The sequence below is a fragment of the Elephas maximus genome, chromosome 22, assembly GCF_024166365.1.
Source record: "Elephas maximus indicus isolate mEleMax1 chromosome 22, mEleMax1 primary haplotype, whole genome shotgun sequence".
Lineage (NCBI taxonomy): Eukaryota > Metazoa > Chordata > Mammalia > Proboscidea > Elephantidae > Elephas > Elephas maximus.
Window position 1 is genome coordinate 57,920,012 of NC_064840.1, and position 16,617 is coordinate 57,936,628.

Below are 16,617 nucleotides of genomic sequence, written 5' to 3' on the forward strand. Positions count from 1 at the left end.
TACACTCTAGTTATTCTATCACAAGCATTTCTTCAGCACCCAGAATATGGAGACCATTTGCCAGATTTAAGATGGCCATATTCTTTTTGTTACAGCAAATTAGTTTGAGAAGTTGTTGAGGCGTCTGATCAGAAACAGACCAATATACTAAGGTCTTAAGTATTACTAAGCACAATAAAAAAAAAAAGCACAATAGGCTGGTGTTACATGCTCAGGGTTCCTGTTTCCCAACGGAGCATTTTGTGTCTTAAAGACAACGTAAAATTTCTCTTACAAAAATGACAGCTGTTTGTAAAATTCACCCTTAATAGTAGTGAGTGATAGCTGAGACTTAACCATACCAAACTGAAAATAAGATTTTTGCCAGTCAGGATGATGTGGGCAAGGTGTTTTGAAAGTATGAGAGAAATAAAGAAACACACTGGTAAAATAAAATCTTAAATGTTTTTCCCTCTGTTGAATAAAACTTTTGAGGAAAGAGATTCGGTAGGATCTGCTGAGGACCTCAGTTAGAAAGCTTTGTGAACTGAGCTTCGTGTCACTGCTGACTTTTCATGTGGACGGTGTAACTTGTCCAGTTTTTCAGTTTTCCCACCCTGGCCTTTGGCTCTTTACTGAAAGAAGGAAGGATACTTACCTCAACTAGAATTTAGGTTTACCAAAGCAATTTGAGGTTTTGCTTGAATAACTTGATTTTGTTTGCTTTGGTTTCTTACTTCTGGTGTGTGCTTGGATGAGTCTCAAAGTCCATTTTGTTGGGAATTTGTGTAAGTTACCTAGATTTTTAAAGTTGGGTTCCTTGCAAATGGCAACTTTATAAATATGAGGGGGTGGTATAATGATTGTTGGCCAAAACCAAAGCTGATTCTGTCCAGATGCCTGAATTCTTCCAATCTTCCTCTTCTAAATTCAATATCCATTTCTTCTTCTCCCTCTTTCCCTGCCCTTTATTCTATATTACTTTATTTTCACTCTTTTCCTCTAGAGTCTTCTCCTCAAGCCCATGGGCCTCTGTGCTTTCTGACAGACTTGTCTTAGAGTTAGGTTGGTTGGGTAGAAGAAATTGTTAATGCCAGCTAAACTTCTGTACACCTTATCTTTCAGGACTCTAGCTAATCCCTAAAGCGATAGTCAACCCATTTAGTGTGAAACCATCCATGATTCCAAAAATCTGAGAATTCAAAACTCAGGATCTTCTCAAATACCTACAACAACATGAAGGACCCTGAGAAGCTCACAGCCCCTTTAAAGTGCCCTCAATACCCATAACTGTATGCTGAGCCCTGCCCTGCCACTGCTGCTACCCAGCCTTCTCCCCTGCTCTGTACTTACGCCTGTCTGTCCTCCTTCACTACGACCCTGAACCTTTCTCTGCCATTTCCTTCATCTCCCCAGGAATTGTTGCTTCAGAAATGCCCATCCTTCCCCCGTTCCCCTAGGTTTTGTCTTGCATATATTTAATCGTTGTAGGATGCCACTATTTTTCTTTTTCCCACCACTCTTGTTGACATAAATGTTATCCCATTGACCTGCAGAAATCCCCAAAGTTAAGGAGGCCTCTCATTCCCTGCGACACCCCCGTACAAACACTGCCTTCTCCTTTCTCCTCTTTCAGGTGCTTCTTCACTCTTTCCCACCATCCCTCTTTCTTTCCTTCTTCTCTCTCAGGCATGGAAACCCTGGTGGCATAGTGGTTAAATGCTATGGCTGCTAATGAAAGAGTTGGTAGTTCATATCCACCAGGCGCTCCTCGGAAACCCTGTGGGGCAGTTCTACTCTGTCCTGTAGGGCGCTATGAGTTGGAATTGACTCGACGGCAACAGGTTTGGTTTTTTTTTTTTTTTTTTTGGTATCCCAGGCAGTCTCCATACTCCCTGCCTTTCTTTATAAACTCTCCTGCCCCAGGACATATTTTATAAAGTCAACCAGAGAAAAGACAGCAGCTTTCACGAAAAGGAATCTCATGGTCTAAATTCAGCTGGGTGAGTTTATCCCATTCTCTTACATCACTCGATTATTTTAAATTTTGTAGAAATACAAATCATAAAGTTTATTTTCAAGTTATGATCTTAGGCCATGAAACATGCTCCAAACTCTGGTTTTATTTTTAAAGCAACTAGTCCCTGAGGAGCCCAGGGCTCAGATGTGAAGGCTTAAGGAACTGTCCACCGGGAAGCTTGGGTGCTACCATGGAGCTTGTTACAGGTTTGGCAGCACAATGCTGGCCCCTACTCCTCCCAGCACATGCTCTGGGCATGGACTTGGGGTCACAGCCTGCCTCGGCACGAAGGTCATCACGCCCAGACTCCCTGGAACAGCTGTCAGTGTTGCTTCACAAACTGGGACCTGTACAGCCATTGGCGATCCTTCTGTAACTCAGATATTTTTGAAGGAAATGCCAGGGGTCTGCTTAAGAGTGCTGCTGCTGCTGCCAAGCAACGAGATTTCCAGAATTAACATTCAGGATTAATAGTGTGCCCTGTTTATCAGCCAAGCCCTTTGTTCCTGTACAGTTCTGTTTGAGCTTTTTAGCAACTGTTTCTGAAAGTGATCTGGCCCAGCCGATGCTTTTAATACTCACGGCAAAATTGGATCTGCTTATGAAAATATTCTCAGATGAACTGTAGCCTAGAAAAATATTAGGTCTGGAAAAGAGTGGTGAAATGCCAGAGCTAAAGGATCACCTTAAAACCAAAAAAAAAAAAAAAAACCCAGTGCTGTTGAGTTGATTCTGACTCATAGTGACCCTATAGGACAGGGTAGAACTGCCCCATAGAGTCTCCAAGAATCACCTGGTGGATTCAAACTGCCAACCCTTTGGTTAGCAGCCGTAGCACTTAACCAGTGCGCCACCAGGGTTTCCAGGGATCACCTTAGCTCCTAAGAATTAGAAGGTGTAAGGGACCAAACAAATAAAAAGCTCAGCATTCTGGGCTGGGCCTGGAGTTGATGCCCAACTTTGGGTCAGTCGCCTAGCTATTTCTTATATGAGATGTAAAACTCAAAAAGCAATGTGGTATTATGCGCTCCTTTGTACAGACTAGAGGAGCCATGGTGGCTCAGTGGTTAAAGCACTTGGATGTTAACCAAAATGTCAGCAGTTAGAACCCTTCCGCCATTCCATGAGAGAAAGATGTGGCAGTCTGCTTCTGTAAAGATTTACAGCCTGGGAAACCCTATGGGGCAGCTCTACTCTGTCCTGTAGGGTCTCAGTGAGTCGGAATCGACTCAACGGCAGTGGGTTTGGTTTTTTTGATTGTACAGATTCCTGTGACATAGCCAGTAGGTAACTATCCTTATTTCGTGACTACAAGGCATGACTATAACAAACTCTTTGGCAGTATGTTGCCTTTCTTGTTTTCCTGTGTTCATTAGAACCTTTAATCTCTTGCTTGGTTTTGGCCAAACTTCATACCAGAACAAGTTTATCATTACCACCCTCACCTAAATTTGACAAAAGCAGTTAATAACTGGCATTTGGAGACTTTTCTTCAAATACAGCATCCTCATTATCCCTTCAGTGTTGAAGAATGATTCCTTGAATAGAGTTAATTGAGTGATTTTTATCAGGATGTTAGCACTTTGTAAAGAAACAATCCATGGAAAATTAAACCCAGGGAGATGTTGTTATGAACAGCAGTTCTGGCTTTCTTCCTTAGTGGCTATTGAAGACTCTGTACTCTGTATCTGATTTTTTTTTTTTTAAATCTATTTCAATCTATAGGTTCAGCAGTTTGGCAGCTGATTGCTTCCTTTCTGAGACTTCCAATCTCAGGAACGCATTGCATTGTTGGCTCCACGATAGGATTCTCACTTGTTGCAATTGGTACAAAAGGTGTTCAGTGGATGGAACTTGTCAAGATTGGTAATTGCCATTTTCTTTTACCTATAAGAAGGAAATTTACATTTTCTTGAGTAAATTTTATTAAAAGTTACCTTCATAATATGTTTTTCCTACAAATGTGAAGGTTTAGAGGCTCTATATGGGTAGTGCATTTTCCTTTAAAGCTTCTGTTCCTGGAATTGTGAGCCGTTAGGTGTTAGACAGTTTTTAACACCGAACACTCTTTTCAAATGTTACATTGCCACCCAGCTTTGAAAATCAGTATATAGCTGTTGTTCCCAGGCAGGAAATCAGTCTATAGGTCAGAGAAAAACTAGGCCCAAGTGAGGAAAATGCCTTAAATGTACAGGAGTCAGAGTTCATGGTCAAGAGGAAGCCTCAGAGTGAACTGCATTCGAGAGAGTCTACCCTGCCCCTGGAGAGAAGAAAGCACTCTAGTGTCCCTTCTAGTTTGTTTGCCTGCCCAGCAGGAAACAAGACGTAGGTGTGTACCCATTCGTCGAGGTCTAACAGTCTACTTCCTGGTTCTGACTTTTAGCAAGAGGTAAGTCCACTCAACCCATGTAGTGTGACAAATACTCATTCATCCTATCTCCATCCTTTTAGCAGAATCACAGTGGCCTCAGGAGCCCTAGGTCAAACTGGATCCCTGGCCTGCCAAACAGGGACACAGACTGCCAGGAAAATCACCTTGTATCCCAGACTTAAAACAGTGGCTGTCAATTGCAGCTTTATATAATACTAACTTCAGAATTATCCCAGGGAGTGGTGAAAATACCAATGCCCAAGCCCCATTCCAAACCTTGTAAATCATAATGTTAGGGGTGGGGACAGAGCATGACCAGTTTTTGAAAGCTCTCCAGATGGTTCCAATGTACAGGCAGAGTTGGGAAGTACTAGAGTAGAAGCAAAACGTTTCAGAGCCCCAAAGAGTTAGACTCCAGGAACGCAAGTGCCAGCCTAGACTCAGAAGATAGAATGGGAGGTGGCCCACCTTTTAAATGACCCATGCTGGTACGACAAGGACTCTCTATATGCAGGGATAAGAAGAGCAGACAAAAGGGGCTCAGTGGGAATCAAAGAAATGTCTTCCAAGGCAGGGGCTCAGGAGAATGATTACTTGACTGCGCATTGGTCATATCTTCTGTTATGTGTGACTCTGTGTGTGCGTGTGTTTGTGTGAGTATAGTTATAATTTTGTAAAGGGCAGCTTTGCCAAGGGTTTGTTAGGCTCTGAATGAAAGTAAATATTTCAGAGATTTTTTATTAACATATATAATATATGTTGGTTATCATTGTATTATATGACAATAACTATGTTGAATTTTAACATTCATTAAATTTTTTTTTTTTTAATTATTCAGTTGCCTCTTGGTTTATCTCTCCACTGTTGTCTGGTTTCATGTCTGGCGTGCTGTTTGTACTGATCAGAATTTTCATCTTAAAGAAGGTAAGTGAGGCTATTACGTTTTATGAAATTTTAGAACAAATTTAGTGCTCCTTGATAGAAGGTAATAGTGGAATAGAGGAATAATTGTATTTTCACATGGTTAAGGCACAGCACTCTGGAGTCAGACGCAGACATTGTTAGAAGTAGCCAGAAAGAGTCAAGGTAATTACTCAGGGACTCCCCCAGGAGCCAGCTTTGCAGATAGTGTTTTTTGGCTGGCTGATATAGTTCATTAGTCAGTACCCCCAGGCATTGTGCTCAGACCTCAAAAAGGAAAGGTAATTATTTCCTGAATGTTAAGTTGCATGGAATAAAGACAGTGCTAAGATTTTTAAATTGACTGCCATTAAAAACATCTAAATCGTTTCATTGCCCAAATGTAAAGGTGTTGTCTATTTTTTTAACAGAAGAAGGAAGCTCAAAATACTGAATTGATTTGAGGAAAGAATAAAAAGAAAATATACCTATTGAGAGTGCATTTTATCTACAAAATAAAATGAGATTAAATTAAAACTTACTGAGATCAATATTCTAGAAAGAGGCTTGCTTGTATTTTTTTTAATTTGACTGGCAAGGGATCTTTGCAATATTTTATAATCTGAAAAGCATGCCTCTGGGCATGGTTGTAGCATGCACTCAGCATAGCAGGGACATGCCTTTCTTCAGCTATATCCTTGCTTGAAAATGGGGAAAAAAAAGTTTTTCTTAGGGCTGCCTATTCAACTACTGAAGGACTCATTCCACTGTATTAAGTACAGAATCACCAGCCTCGTTTCTCACCATTCCCTCTCCTGGGCTCCTGCTATAGTAATATTTGTTTAGATCCTGGAAGATGCTACTGGCTCTTGTCTGCTAGCTTCTCTAACCCCTGCCTGGAACCCATCTTTGCCTGGCAAACTCCTACTCCTACTCAGCCTTGAGGTGTCACTTCCAGGAAGCCTTTCCTCTGCCACCCCTTTCTCATCATTGCACTTATCACCTCGTACGGTGTTTTGTTGCTTGCTTATTGTCTGTCCGCCATTTGACTATGAGATCTGTGAGAGTAGGGACCGTGACTGTCTTGTTCACTTTTGTATTCCAGTGCCCAGTACTGTGCTGAACATGTAAAGGATACTTGTTGAAGATTTGTTGAGATGGAATGGTGGATGCTTGGGCGGGTGGGTGGATGGATGGATGGATGGCAAAAACAAACGCAGGAAGGAGAAGGGGGAGGGAGGAAAGAAGGTAGGCCTCAATAAGACATTTATCATTTGAATTTTAACAATCAGTTATTTAAGAAAAAAATAAGGTGATTTGGTTAAAAAACACAAACTCAGAACTTTAAACCTTCAGACATTTTTTGGTTCTAAGTCTTTCTTTAGTAACTCTTGTCACCAAGGAAGTAACTTTTTAGAAATCAAAGGCAGTAGGCAATTGAGCATCCTAATGTTTCGTTTTCCATTCAGCTGGGTTCTTTTCATGTGATCCAAGTGGTCATTTCATCACTGACTATGCCTCTGATCCCTGGTGCCACCCTTTGTTTTTGTTGTTGAGTTGGGTCATAGAGTCGATTCCAACCCTAGTGACCCTACAGGACAGAGTAGAATGCCCCATAGGGTTTCCTAGGCTGTGATCTTTCTGGAGGCAGATCACTTGGACTTTTATCCTGCAGAGCCACTGTTGGTTTCAAACCACCAACCTTTCAGTTAGCAGCCAAGCTCTTAACCATTGCACTACCAGGGCTCCTTTCCTGCCCATTAGTTCTTAGTATTTGCTGTTCTTCTACCTCCCCTGCCTGGCTCTGGCTGTGACTCTCACACAGTGGAATCACTTTCTACCCCTGTTGTTACTGTTCCTTATGCCTCACTACCACTACACAATTCAAGGCCCTTGACAAGTGCTGATGGGTACTCTGGACGTTCCAGAGTAGGTGCTTGACGAGAAGTACTGCTCTGCAAACATACTTGATTTCCACACACGTTTGCATTTGGCAGTAGGTGTATTTGAGATATTCTCTACTTTTCCATAGTTCTATACTATAAAAAAACTATAGCTCGTATCAATTTTTAGACTAATTTTCTTTTTATCATGGAGAGGTAGCATGTTCATATAAATGTGCAAGAGTGCCTTACGTGGTGTTGTGGATTGAATTATGTCCCTCCCAAAAATGTATGTATCAATTGAACTGGGCCATGATTCCCGGTATTGTATGATTTTTATATATGTTGTAGATACTGCCTCTATGATGTTAATGAGGGAGGATGGGTGGCAGTTGTATTAGTGAGGCAGGACTCAATCTATAAGACTGGATTGTGTCTTGAAGAAATCTCTTGAGATATAAAAGAAAGAAGTGAGCAGAGAGACAGGGGGACCTCATACCTTCAAGAAAGCAGTGCTGGGACCAGAGCACGTCCTTTGGACCTAGGGTGTCTGGCAGAGAAGCTTCTAGTCCAGGGGAACATTGATGAGAAAGCTGACAGAGAGAGAAAGCCTTCCCCTGGAGCTGAAGCCCTGAATTTGAACTTTTAGCCTACTTTACTATGAGAAAATAAACTTCTCTTTGTTAAAGCCATCCACTTGTGGTATTTCTGTTATAGCAGCACTAGATGACTAAGACAACATGGTTATGGGAAATTAGTCTGTATTTTGAATTATTTAAGCAACATCTGTGTGCCAGTGCTGCCTAGAGGAGCTCCCAGTCTGTATTTTTGCTTAAAAGTCCTTTGTAAATCTGCTTAAAACTCTGTTTCTAATATTCTCTCAGATACTATTTAACATAAAACATGTGTTGTACCATTCTTGTTGAAGAATTAGACATAGGAATGTTGTAACACAGCCTAAAGTAGTAAATAAATGTTTTATTAGATAAAGGACCCACAGTTCTGTTAACTTCTAATAGCTGAAAGTTAGATATTACACCTTGTGAAGAGATTTTTAAAATTATAGCACAGGGTAATATTTTTGCTTTCAGTATTTTAATATGGCTAAAATTTATCATGTAATAGATTGGTGTAAAATCTGGTAGCCATGCAGTGGATTTAAGTCATTCGATTATTTTAGGGCATCCTTAGAGGTTAGAGTCTCAAATTATTTATTGAAAGTAGACTTTTAGGGCCAAAAGTTGAACTCACGTAGAGAAGTGTGCTCCATAGGTTTTGAAGCTGCATTCTGGGCATCAGTCCCCTGGAACTGACCAAAACTAACAGTTCTTTTTTGTTTCTGAATCTGACATCAGCTTATGTGATTCTGATGCTCTAATGTGTCTGCTGGCCATAATAGTGGGCTCTTTCAAATAGCATTTGTTTAGGAGAAACAGCCCATGCTGAGGCCATTCCTGTAGATGTATGACGTATCACAGGGCAGTGAAGTGGCCAGCCTCAGGGTCTGGCGAGACTTTCTTGAACTGTATTTTATGTTATTTTGTTTATGTTGACTCCAGGTACTCCTTGAATCCTCACCTTCGCCTTTATCTTGTTACTCCACAGGAGGACCCTGTTCCCAATGGCCTTCGGGCACTTCCAGTGTTCTATGCTGCTACTATAGCAATAAATGTATTTTCCATCATGTACACAGGGGCACCAGGTAAGAAGCCTTTGGAAGCTTAAAGACAGAAGGCTAAGTATATTATGTTTTAACAGTATTGACTTATTTGGTGTTTCTACACTGGGCTGGCACTGTTGTCGGCTGACTGTAAAAAACATTACTCATGGTCATTATGGAGTAGTAGAAACAGTAGAGTCCCTTGATGGTGCAAATGATTAATGTGCTGGGCTGCTAACTGAAAGGTTGGAGGTTCAAGTCCACCTAGAAGTGCCTTGGAAGAAGGGCCTGGTGCTCTGCTTCTGCAAAACCACCATTGAAAACCCAGTGGAGCACAGTTACACTCTGACACACTTGGAGCTGCCATGAATCAGAATTGACTTTATGGCAGCTGGTACTGGTAAAAAGAGGAGTATACACATTTACTTGTTTTAAATACCCAAGTGATAAGTGTAAAGGACACAGGGTTTCAAATTAAAAAAAAAAAAACAAACCTAAATCCTCACCTCATTCTGACATTTAGTCAGCTGTGTTATAGTAGCAGCTTAGCCTGTATCGGAGCCCTGGTGGCACCTGTGGTTAAGCATTTGGCTGCTAACCAAAAGGTCAGCAGTTCAAATCCACCAGCTGCTCCTTGGAAACCCTGTGGGGCAGTTCTACTCTCTCCGATAGGGCCGCTATCGGAATCAACTTGACAGCAACGGGTCTTTTTTTTTTTCAATTTCTATATTAGTCACAGAACATGTTGATTCAGTTCCACTAACTTACTGAACAGTGGTGCAGGTCAGGAGTGGGCTGTGGGGCACCTGGCACCATACCTGGCACAAAGCTAATTAGCACTCAGCTAATGGAGGCACTATGAGTAGTGTGTACATTGGTGGTTCAGCAGTGGAAACTCTGAAGTGCTCTGAATTATAGCTACAAATACAGAACTCCCTGGAATTGTCAGACCAATAAATCCAGTGACTGGAAGCCATTTTTATTAAAGATACTAAGACCAACGATGATTTTGTTTTCAGAATTACTCCTCTTTTGCCCCATTCTGATGACTTTCTTGCTCTTTCCAAAGAGTTCGGGGTTTTAGGTGTTTGTTTGTTTGTTTTTTAATTAATTCTTTTACATTGTGAGCGGATAAAGAAGGAAGCTTAAATACAGTATTTTAATTGTACTCATTTCAATATTGATGAACTAGTAACAGTCTAATAATATTTTTCACATATTTTGGTAGGGAGACTTCATCCTCCATTTCTTGGTCAGCTGTGCCTTTTATAGCCAGATGCTGAATATACCCATCAATTGTGGGGCCATATGGTGTCAACAGATACGTTAGTTTCTGTTGCTTTTCTTTTTAATGTCCTTTGTGGATGACGACTCATAGTTCAGTTATTGATTGTATCTGACAGAAAAATCTCCTTTGTTCAAAACATAACATTTCTGCAAAATACCATGTCATATAGCATCTTGGAAACTCTGGTGGCGTAGTTGTTAAGCACTGCAGCTGTTAACCAAAAGGTCGGTGGTTTAGATTCACCAGGCGCTCCTTGGAAACTCTATAGGGCAGTTCTACTCTGTCCTATAGGGTAGCTAAGAGTTAGAATCGACTCGATGGCAATGGGTTTATGTAGCATCTTGGAGCCCAAGTTAGCCAAACAGAAAAGCAGAGCAGCCCTCGATAGCCAGGCACCTCCTGGGTTGAATGATTTAAGAAACTAAGCTTGTGAAGGCATTGGAGATTGCTATAAATAAGGCCAGTTTCTTTTTGTTTCTGCATTTTATTTTGTTCTACCCTCCATTCTTCTTTCTTTCTGGTTCCTCCTCTGAATGTCAGGAGAACTGTGTGGTTTTTATAAAACTTTGCCTTTTTTCTATGGTTGGCCTATGCTTCCATCTCTTCTTTTTCTCTTCCCCATCTGTTATGGATTGAATTGTGTCCCCCAAAGATATATATATGTTGTAAATCCTGACCCCTACACCTGTGATTACAGCCCCATTTGGAAATGGATTTTCTTTGTTATGTTAGCAAGGCAGAGTTAATATAGGGTATGTCTTAAATCAATCTCTTTTGAGATATAGAAGAGCAGATTAAGCAGGCAAGCAAGCAAGCAGAGATGGAGGAAGATAGATACCAAGCCACATGAAGATCTCCGAGAAACAGAAGCTGAAAAGAGATGAGGACCTTCCCTAGAGCAAACAGAGAGGGAGTCTTCCCCTAGTGCTGGCACCCTTAGTGTGGACTTCTGGCCTCCTAAAACTATGAGAAAATAAATTTCTGCTTGTTACAGCCACCCACTTGTGGCATTTTTTGTGATAGCAGCACTAGATGGCTAAGACACTCTCTTTTACTGCAGTTTTATTCCACAGTTGCAAAAATGATTGTCTTACCGGGAGAGTAAATGATTCTAGGGAAAATTAAGCTATATGATGAATGACACAGTAGGGTAATATAAATACTTCCTAGGGTTGTTGTGAGCAATAAATACTATAAATGCTAACTTCTATTGAGCTGAGATTTCCATGAATTAATCCCCCCAACTCCTCTAGGAGATTGGTACTATTGCCAGCCCCGTTTTATAGGTGGAAACAAGCACAGTGAAACTAAGTACCCAAAGTCATGTAACCAGTAAGATGGTGATCCATAATTTGAACTGGGCAGTCTGGTCCAGAGCCCAAGGCTTTTACTCATGACACTGTACTGATAGGTGTGATAGCATAGATAAAGCACTCAGTATAGTACTTGGCACATAATGTTACCGTAAATGATTAAAAAAAAAATTGAAACCTTGGTGACATAGTGGCTAAGAGCTGCGGCCACTAACCAAAACGTCGGCAGTTCAGATCCATCAGGCGATCCTTGGAAACCCTGTGGGGCAGTTCTGCTCTGTCCTATAGGGTCGCTTTGAGTCAAAATCGACTCGATGGCAGCGGTCGGTGGCGTAGTGGTTAAGAGCTTGCCTGCTAACCAAAAGGTCAGCAGTTCAAATTCACCAGCTGCTTTTTGAAAACCCTGTGGAGCAGTTCTGCTTTGTCCTATAGGGTTGCTATGGGTTGAAATTGACGTGACAGCAAAGAGTTTGGCTTTTGGTTTTTCGAGTACCCAGCACATAATGTTACCATTAATGACAATAAAAGTTACATCAACCCTTAATTAGTTCATTCCTTTCCCTTGACTGCCTTTAAGAAATGTTTTCTTTTCCAGTATATTCAGGATAACCCAAAACCAAAACCGTTGCCATTGAATCGATTCCAGCTCATAGCAGCTCTATAGGACAGAGTAGAACTGCCTCAGAGGGTTTCCAAGGAGCAACTGGTGGATTCGAACTGTCGACCTTTTGGTTAGCAGCCTTAGTTCTTAACCACTGCACCACGAGGGCCCCATATTTGGGATACGGATTATATACTTTTGCATATATTCAATACACTAGCTAGTGTGAGGAGAGTGACCACCCCTTTTAATTAGGGATTTAAGCAATTTATATAAGGATCTCGAAGGTCATTATTCAATTGAAAGCACAAACAGTATTCTCAGTCCTAGTGTTAGTGTTAATTACCTTGGTTGGGCAACTCTTATGTCAGGAACGTAACATCTCACCTCCAGAGCCTCTGTTCCTCATTATAAAGTGGCCTTCGTTAAAGGATTACATGAGAGAATGTGGGCAGAGCCCTTAGTGCAGTGTCTGGCTAGTTTGCTATCATCAGTCATGATTAGTCTCATCTCTTTGGCCTTACATTGCCAGCATATTCTGAGTCATCCTATCTTTCTACTTTTCCCACACATTTTTGTATGAAATTTTTCTTTCTTGGAGTGTTCAGGGGTGGTTGCCTAGAGGAGAAGGAAGGGAAGGAGAAGAAGGCCATGACACTGAAGGCCCAACCATTTTGTTCCTCCAGTGAGTCAGAAAAAGACTTTGCTAATATTGGTTCCTGGGAAATGTTTGTAGAATATCCAGTAGATGAGTCCAAGTTTTATTTTTATTTAAACATTGAAGGTTATTTTTTTCCCTTCAAACTAGACTTGAATTACAAACTATTTCTTCATAGGATACGTCTCTGCTTGTCCAGCTCTTGTAAATAGCCTCATTGTCATGTTTGGTGAAGACGTCGAGCTAAGGAAAGAGTCCCATCAACAGTCACCAACGGTCCATAGTTCCTTTCCGCAGATGTCTACCTGTCTGGAATGTATTCTCCTGGTTCCCTTTCTTCCTTAGAATATTTCCATTCGGCACATACGGGGCTCAGAGATAAAAGGAAAGACAGAAATTCTCTGAGAAAGATGAGTGGGACATTAATCTTACCCAGCTTTAACTTTCCGAGATTTTGATAAATAGCATTTTTATACATGGAAATGGAGTGGGGATGTGTTTGATCATGAGTTATGGTGTTTTTTTTTTTTAATTTCCTCTGCTCCTCCACTCTAAATCATTATGAAGTTGCTTGTAGCTTTAGGCTTAGTTTGATTTGTTTTACTTTTATCTGACGTGACTTTTCTCAAAGAAGTCATTCTTATACTTCAAAGACAGAGCTAGCACTTGAAAAAACTGTCTTTGTATTTTTGTTTTTTTAAAAAAATGATTTGCAAGGGTCAAAAATAACTTTAGGAAATAAAGTGCTTACTTTAGTTGGATACAAGCCTAAATAAGTTTATTTTTTTTAGGTGTATGGGACCTGGTTTTTATTCAGTGTTTAAACAGTGAATCGTGAAATTCATCACGTGCCTCTTTGAATACTCGAAGCAGGTCACCTAATTAGGCCTCTGATAAGTCAGTGGTTCTCCAGGTATATTCCCCAAACTGGCGTCTTCAGTGGCATTTGGTAACGTGTCAAAAATGCAGGCTCTCAGGCCCCCCCGAGCCGCAAATCAGGAATACTGGGGTTCAGCGATCTGTGCGTTAACAAGCCCTCTAGATGATTCTGATACAGCTGCAGTTTGAGAACCACGGCTCTAATCACCTCTTTTACCAGAAATTCCACATCGCTACCTCGTTAAGGCTCTTAAGTAATAGATGCCCTTTAAAGTTCTGACTAGCACCCGCTGTTCGTTGTTCGCTCTTTTTTTTATCAGCATGTGAATTCTCACACTTAACCAGGCCTTGGTTCTGGTTTCCCCAGAGCAAGTCTGCACCTGAGAAAAGCCAGTCTCTTTCCCCTCCCCTTCCTTCTCCTCCTCATGCTTCCTCTTCTCCAGCCACCGCTGCTGCTTCTGGTCCAGTCCCAAGGAAATCAGAACATTACACCACCCTCAGCCCCCAGCTGGCTTGGTGAAGGAGCTTTGTTGAGAGAGGGTCTCTGTATTCCATGTTACAGTTTTACAGTGCCCAGCTGTGGAGAAGCCAGACATTGTAACGGCAGTGATTCCTAGCCCTGGTTTGGAAAAGCTGTGGGTAAGAGGAGTCTCCAGTTATCACCAGGGGTTGGAGTCAAGACAGGGTGATTTAAATTCACTTCTTAAAATTATTATAAATGAGCTCTGGTCTGAGAAAGCTCATACCATATGCCACGGGGTGGTGGGGGAAGGAAAATCTAAATTATAGTGCAAATTAGGGAATATCTTTTTTAAGAGTGTTTCATTTTCTTAAGTTGCTCCAAGATTCATTTTGGAGTGAGCACCTCTAATGCTTTGGACATGCTGATCTAAAACAAGAAGAGAAAACAAAAAACTAGTAACCCCGGTTATCAGGTGACGCAGGGCTAGTAAAGATTGATCTTGCAAATGGCGCAGACCTTCACTTACGTACACCCGTGGAAAAATGTCGCGATATTTTGTTAGGTGAAAAATGGAAGCACAGAACAGTATGTATAGTATAATTCTGTTGTTGGGTGCTCTCAAGTCAGCTCCACTCATAGCGACCTCACGTGACTGAGTAGAACTGCCCCATAGGGTTTCCTAGGCTATAATCTTTACAGGAGTGGATTGCCAGGTCTAAAACCCTGGTGGCATAGTGGTTAAGAGCTATGGCTGCTAACCAAAAGGTCAGCAGTTGGAATCCACCAGGCACTCCTTGGAAACCTCATGGGGCAGTTCTACTCTGTCCTGTAGGGTCACTATGAGTCGGAATTGACTCAGCGGCTACAGGTTTGGTTTGGGTTTTGGTTCCTCGGAGGAGCGGCTGGTGATTTCAAACTGCCTATCTTTTGGTTTGCAGCCGAGTGTTTAACTGTTGCACCACCAGGGCTCCTAGTATGGTTCTGCTTCTGTTAAGTTTTTTAAAAAGGATGTGGGTCCTCACACACACTCCATACTGCGTGCTTGTGTGTATCTAGAAAACGACTAGAAAGGTAGCCACTGTACAGAATCAGTGTTTCTCTGGAAAACAGGTTCAGGAGGGAAGGGTGATGGGGAAATGTCATATTTTTACATCAGACATTTTTGTATTGCTGGTATTTATTTATAAAATTATAACTTAAAAAATAACAGATCTGTGTACTGAATCAACAGGTCTGATTTACTTTATGGGCCCCTGGTGGTGTGGTGGTTAAGAACACCGGCTGCTAACCAAAAGGTCAGCAGTTTGAATCCAACAGCTGCTCCTTGGAACCCATATAGGGCAGTTCTACTCTGTCCTATAGGACTGCTGTGAGCTGGAATCAACTCAGTGGCAATGGGTTTTTGTTTTTATTTACTTTATGGACTGTATTAATGACTGTGACATATGAAAAACACAATGTGTAGCAAAGTGGTGGACTGTGAGTTTTTAGAAAAAGTTCTCTTTCTTCCCCCAAATCACTTGACTATTCTTCTGATCTTTTAGGGATTTGGAATAACTTTGTAAAGATGTTTGAGGTTAGAACTAAATCACTATTCATCATATCTTTGTTGCTCAGAAAATGAAAGGAGCTTGAGATGAAAGGCCGTAGAGTGGCTGGAGCCGGGAACTGGGATCCAGAGCTCCCAGCAATGGTTGCTGGCAGCTGCTCTTGGCTGGGTGAACGCCAATAATTCAAGCTGTGCCCTACTTTGTGCACCCACAGAATGTAATGGTATTCCATGTCTGATGACCCTCTTAAGGTGTCATTATTTAGAAACAATTTGAGATCCTTAGCAGGAAGGGCAATTTAATGCAAAGTATGTTTGTCAAAAATTTTGTTTTACTTAAGTCAACCTGAAATTTTGAGGGGGGAAAAAAGTTTGCCTTGGGTGTACATTGATTCAAATACTTTTCTATGCAGAATTTTTGTATTTAATTAGTTTTCATCCATGAAATTTGATTTTATATATTTAGTACAATTTGGAACTGTATAACATAAACAACTATTTGCTTGCATTTCTCAGGCTTTCAAAATAAAAGCCTTGTGTCCTTTTGATGCTCTTTTAAATTATTAAATCGCTGAAATAATTTGGTAAGGCCCCTGGTTCCATTCTTCTCCTCTCTCCTCTCTTACTCCCTGTCAGCAGCTTTTCCCCTGTTTTGCTGGACTCCCTTGTTCCTTTTCTTTCCCCATGATTTCTTCCTCTGCCTCCCCACCTCTCCCACTCTCAGTGATGCTACCAGGGTTTCCAAAAAGCTTTATAGCTGACCTCATTTTCTCCCTTTCAGATGTTGGTCCTGACACCCTCTAGGACCCAGTGTGACCCTAGTGAGAAGCAAAGAGGGAGGCTTGCTTTGGGGCCTTGCTCAGCGTGGATGGAAACAGGGCCAGACAGCAAAATTGTTCACTCTTGTTTTTTTAAAAATTATATCCCAAATTGTTTCCCTCTCCCCCCTCCAGTATCTAGGGCTTGCCCTGCTGAGCTCAGGTGAACACAATAAAGCCAAAAGTAGCGCAATTAACAGTTTTGTCATCCACCAGACCAGGAGCCACAAAGCAA

General features: G+C 41.4%; 1 protein-coding gene across 8 annotated transcripts in view; it reads left to right on the plus strand.

Annotated features, from left to right (window-relative positions):
• Positions 1-16,617, plus strand: part of SLC20A2 (solute carrier family 20 member 2) — a 115,172-nt gene that overhangs the window by 67,731 nt on the left and 30,824 nt on the right. For all 8 annotated transcript variants that reach the window (XM_049866397.1, XM_049866398.1, XM_049866400.1 and 5 more), the window contains 3 exons: positions 3,725-3,865; positions 5,209-5,294; positions 8,759-8,855. In XM_049866397.1, the coding sequence (XP_049722354.1) occupies positions 3,725-3,865; positions 5,209-5,294; positions 8,759-8,855 (324 nt within the window). The remainder of the gene's footprint in view (positions 1-3,724; positions 3,866-5,208; positions 5,295-8,758; positions 8,856-16,617) is intronic.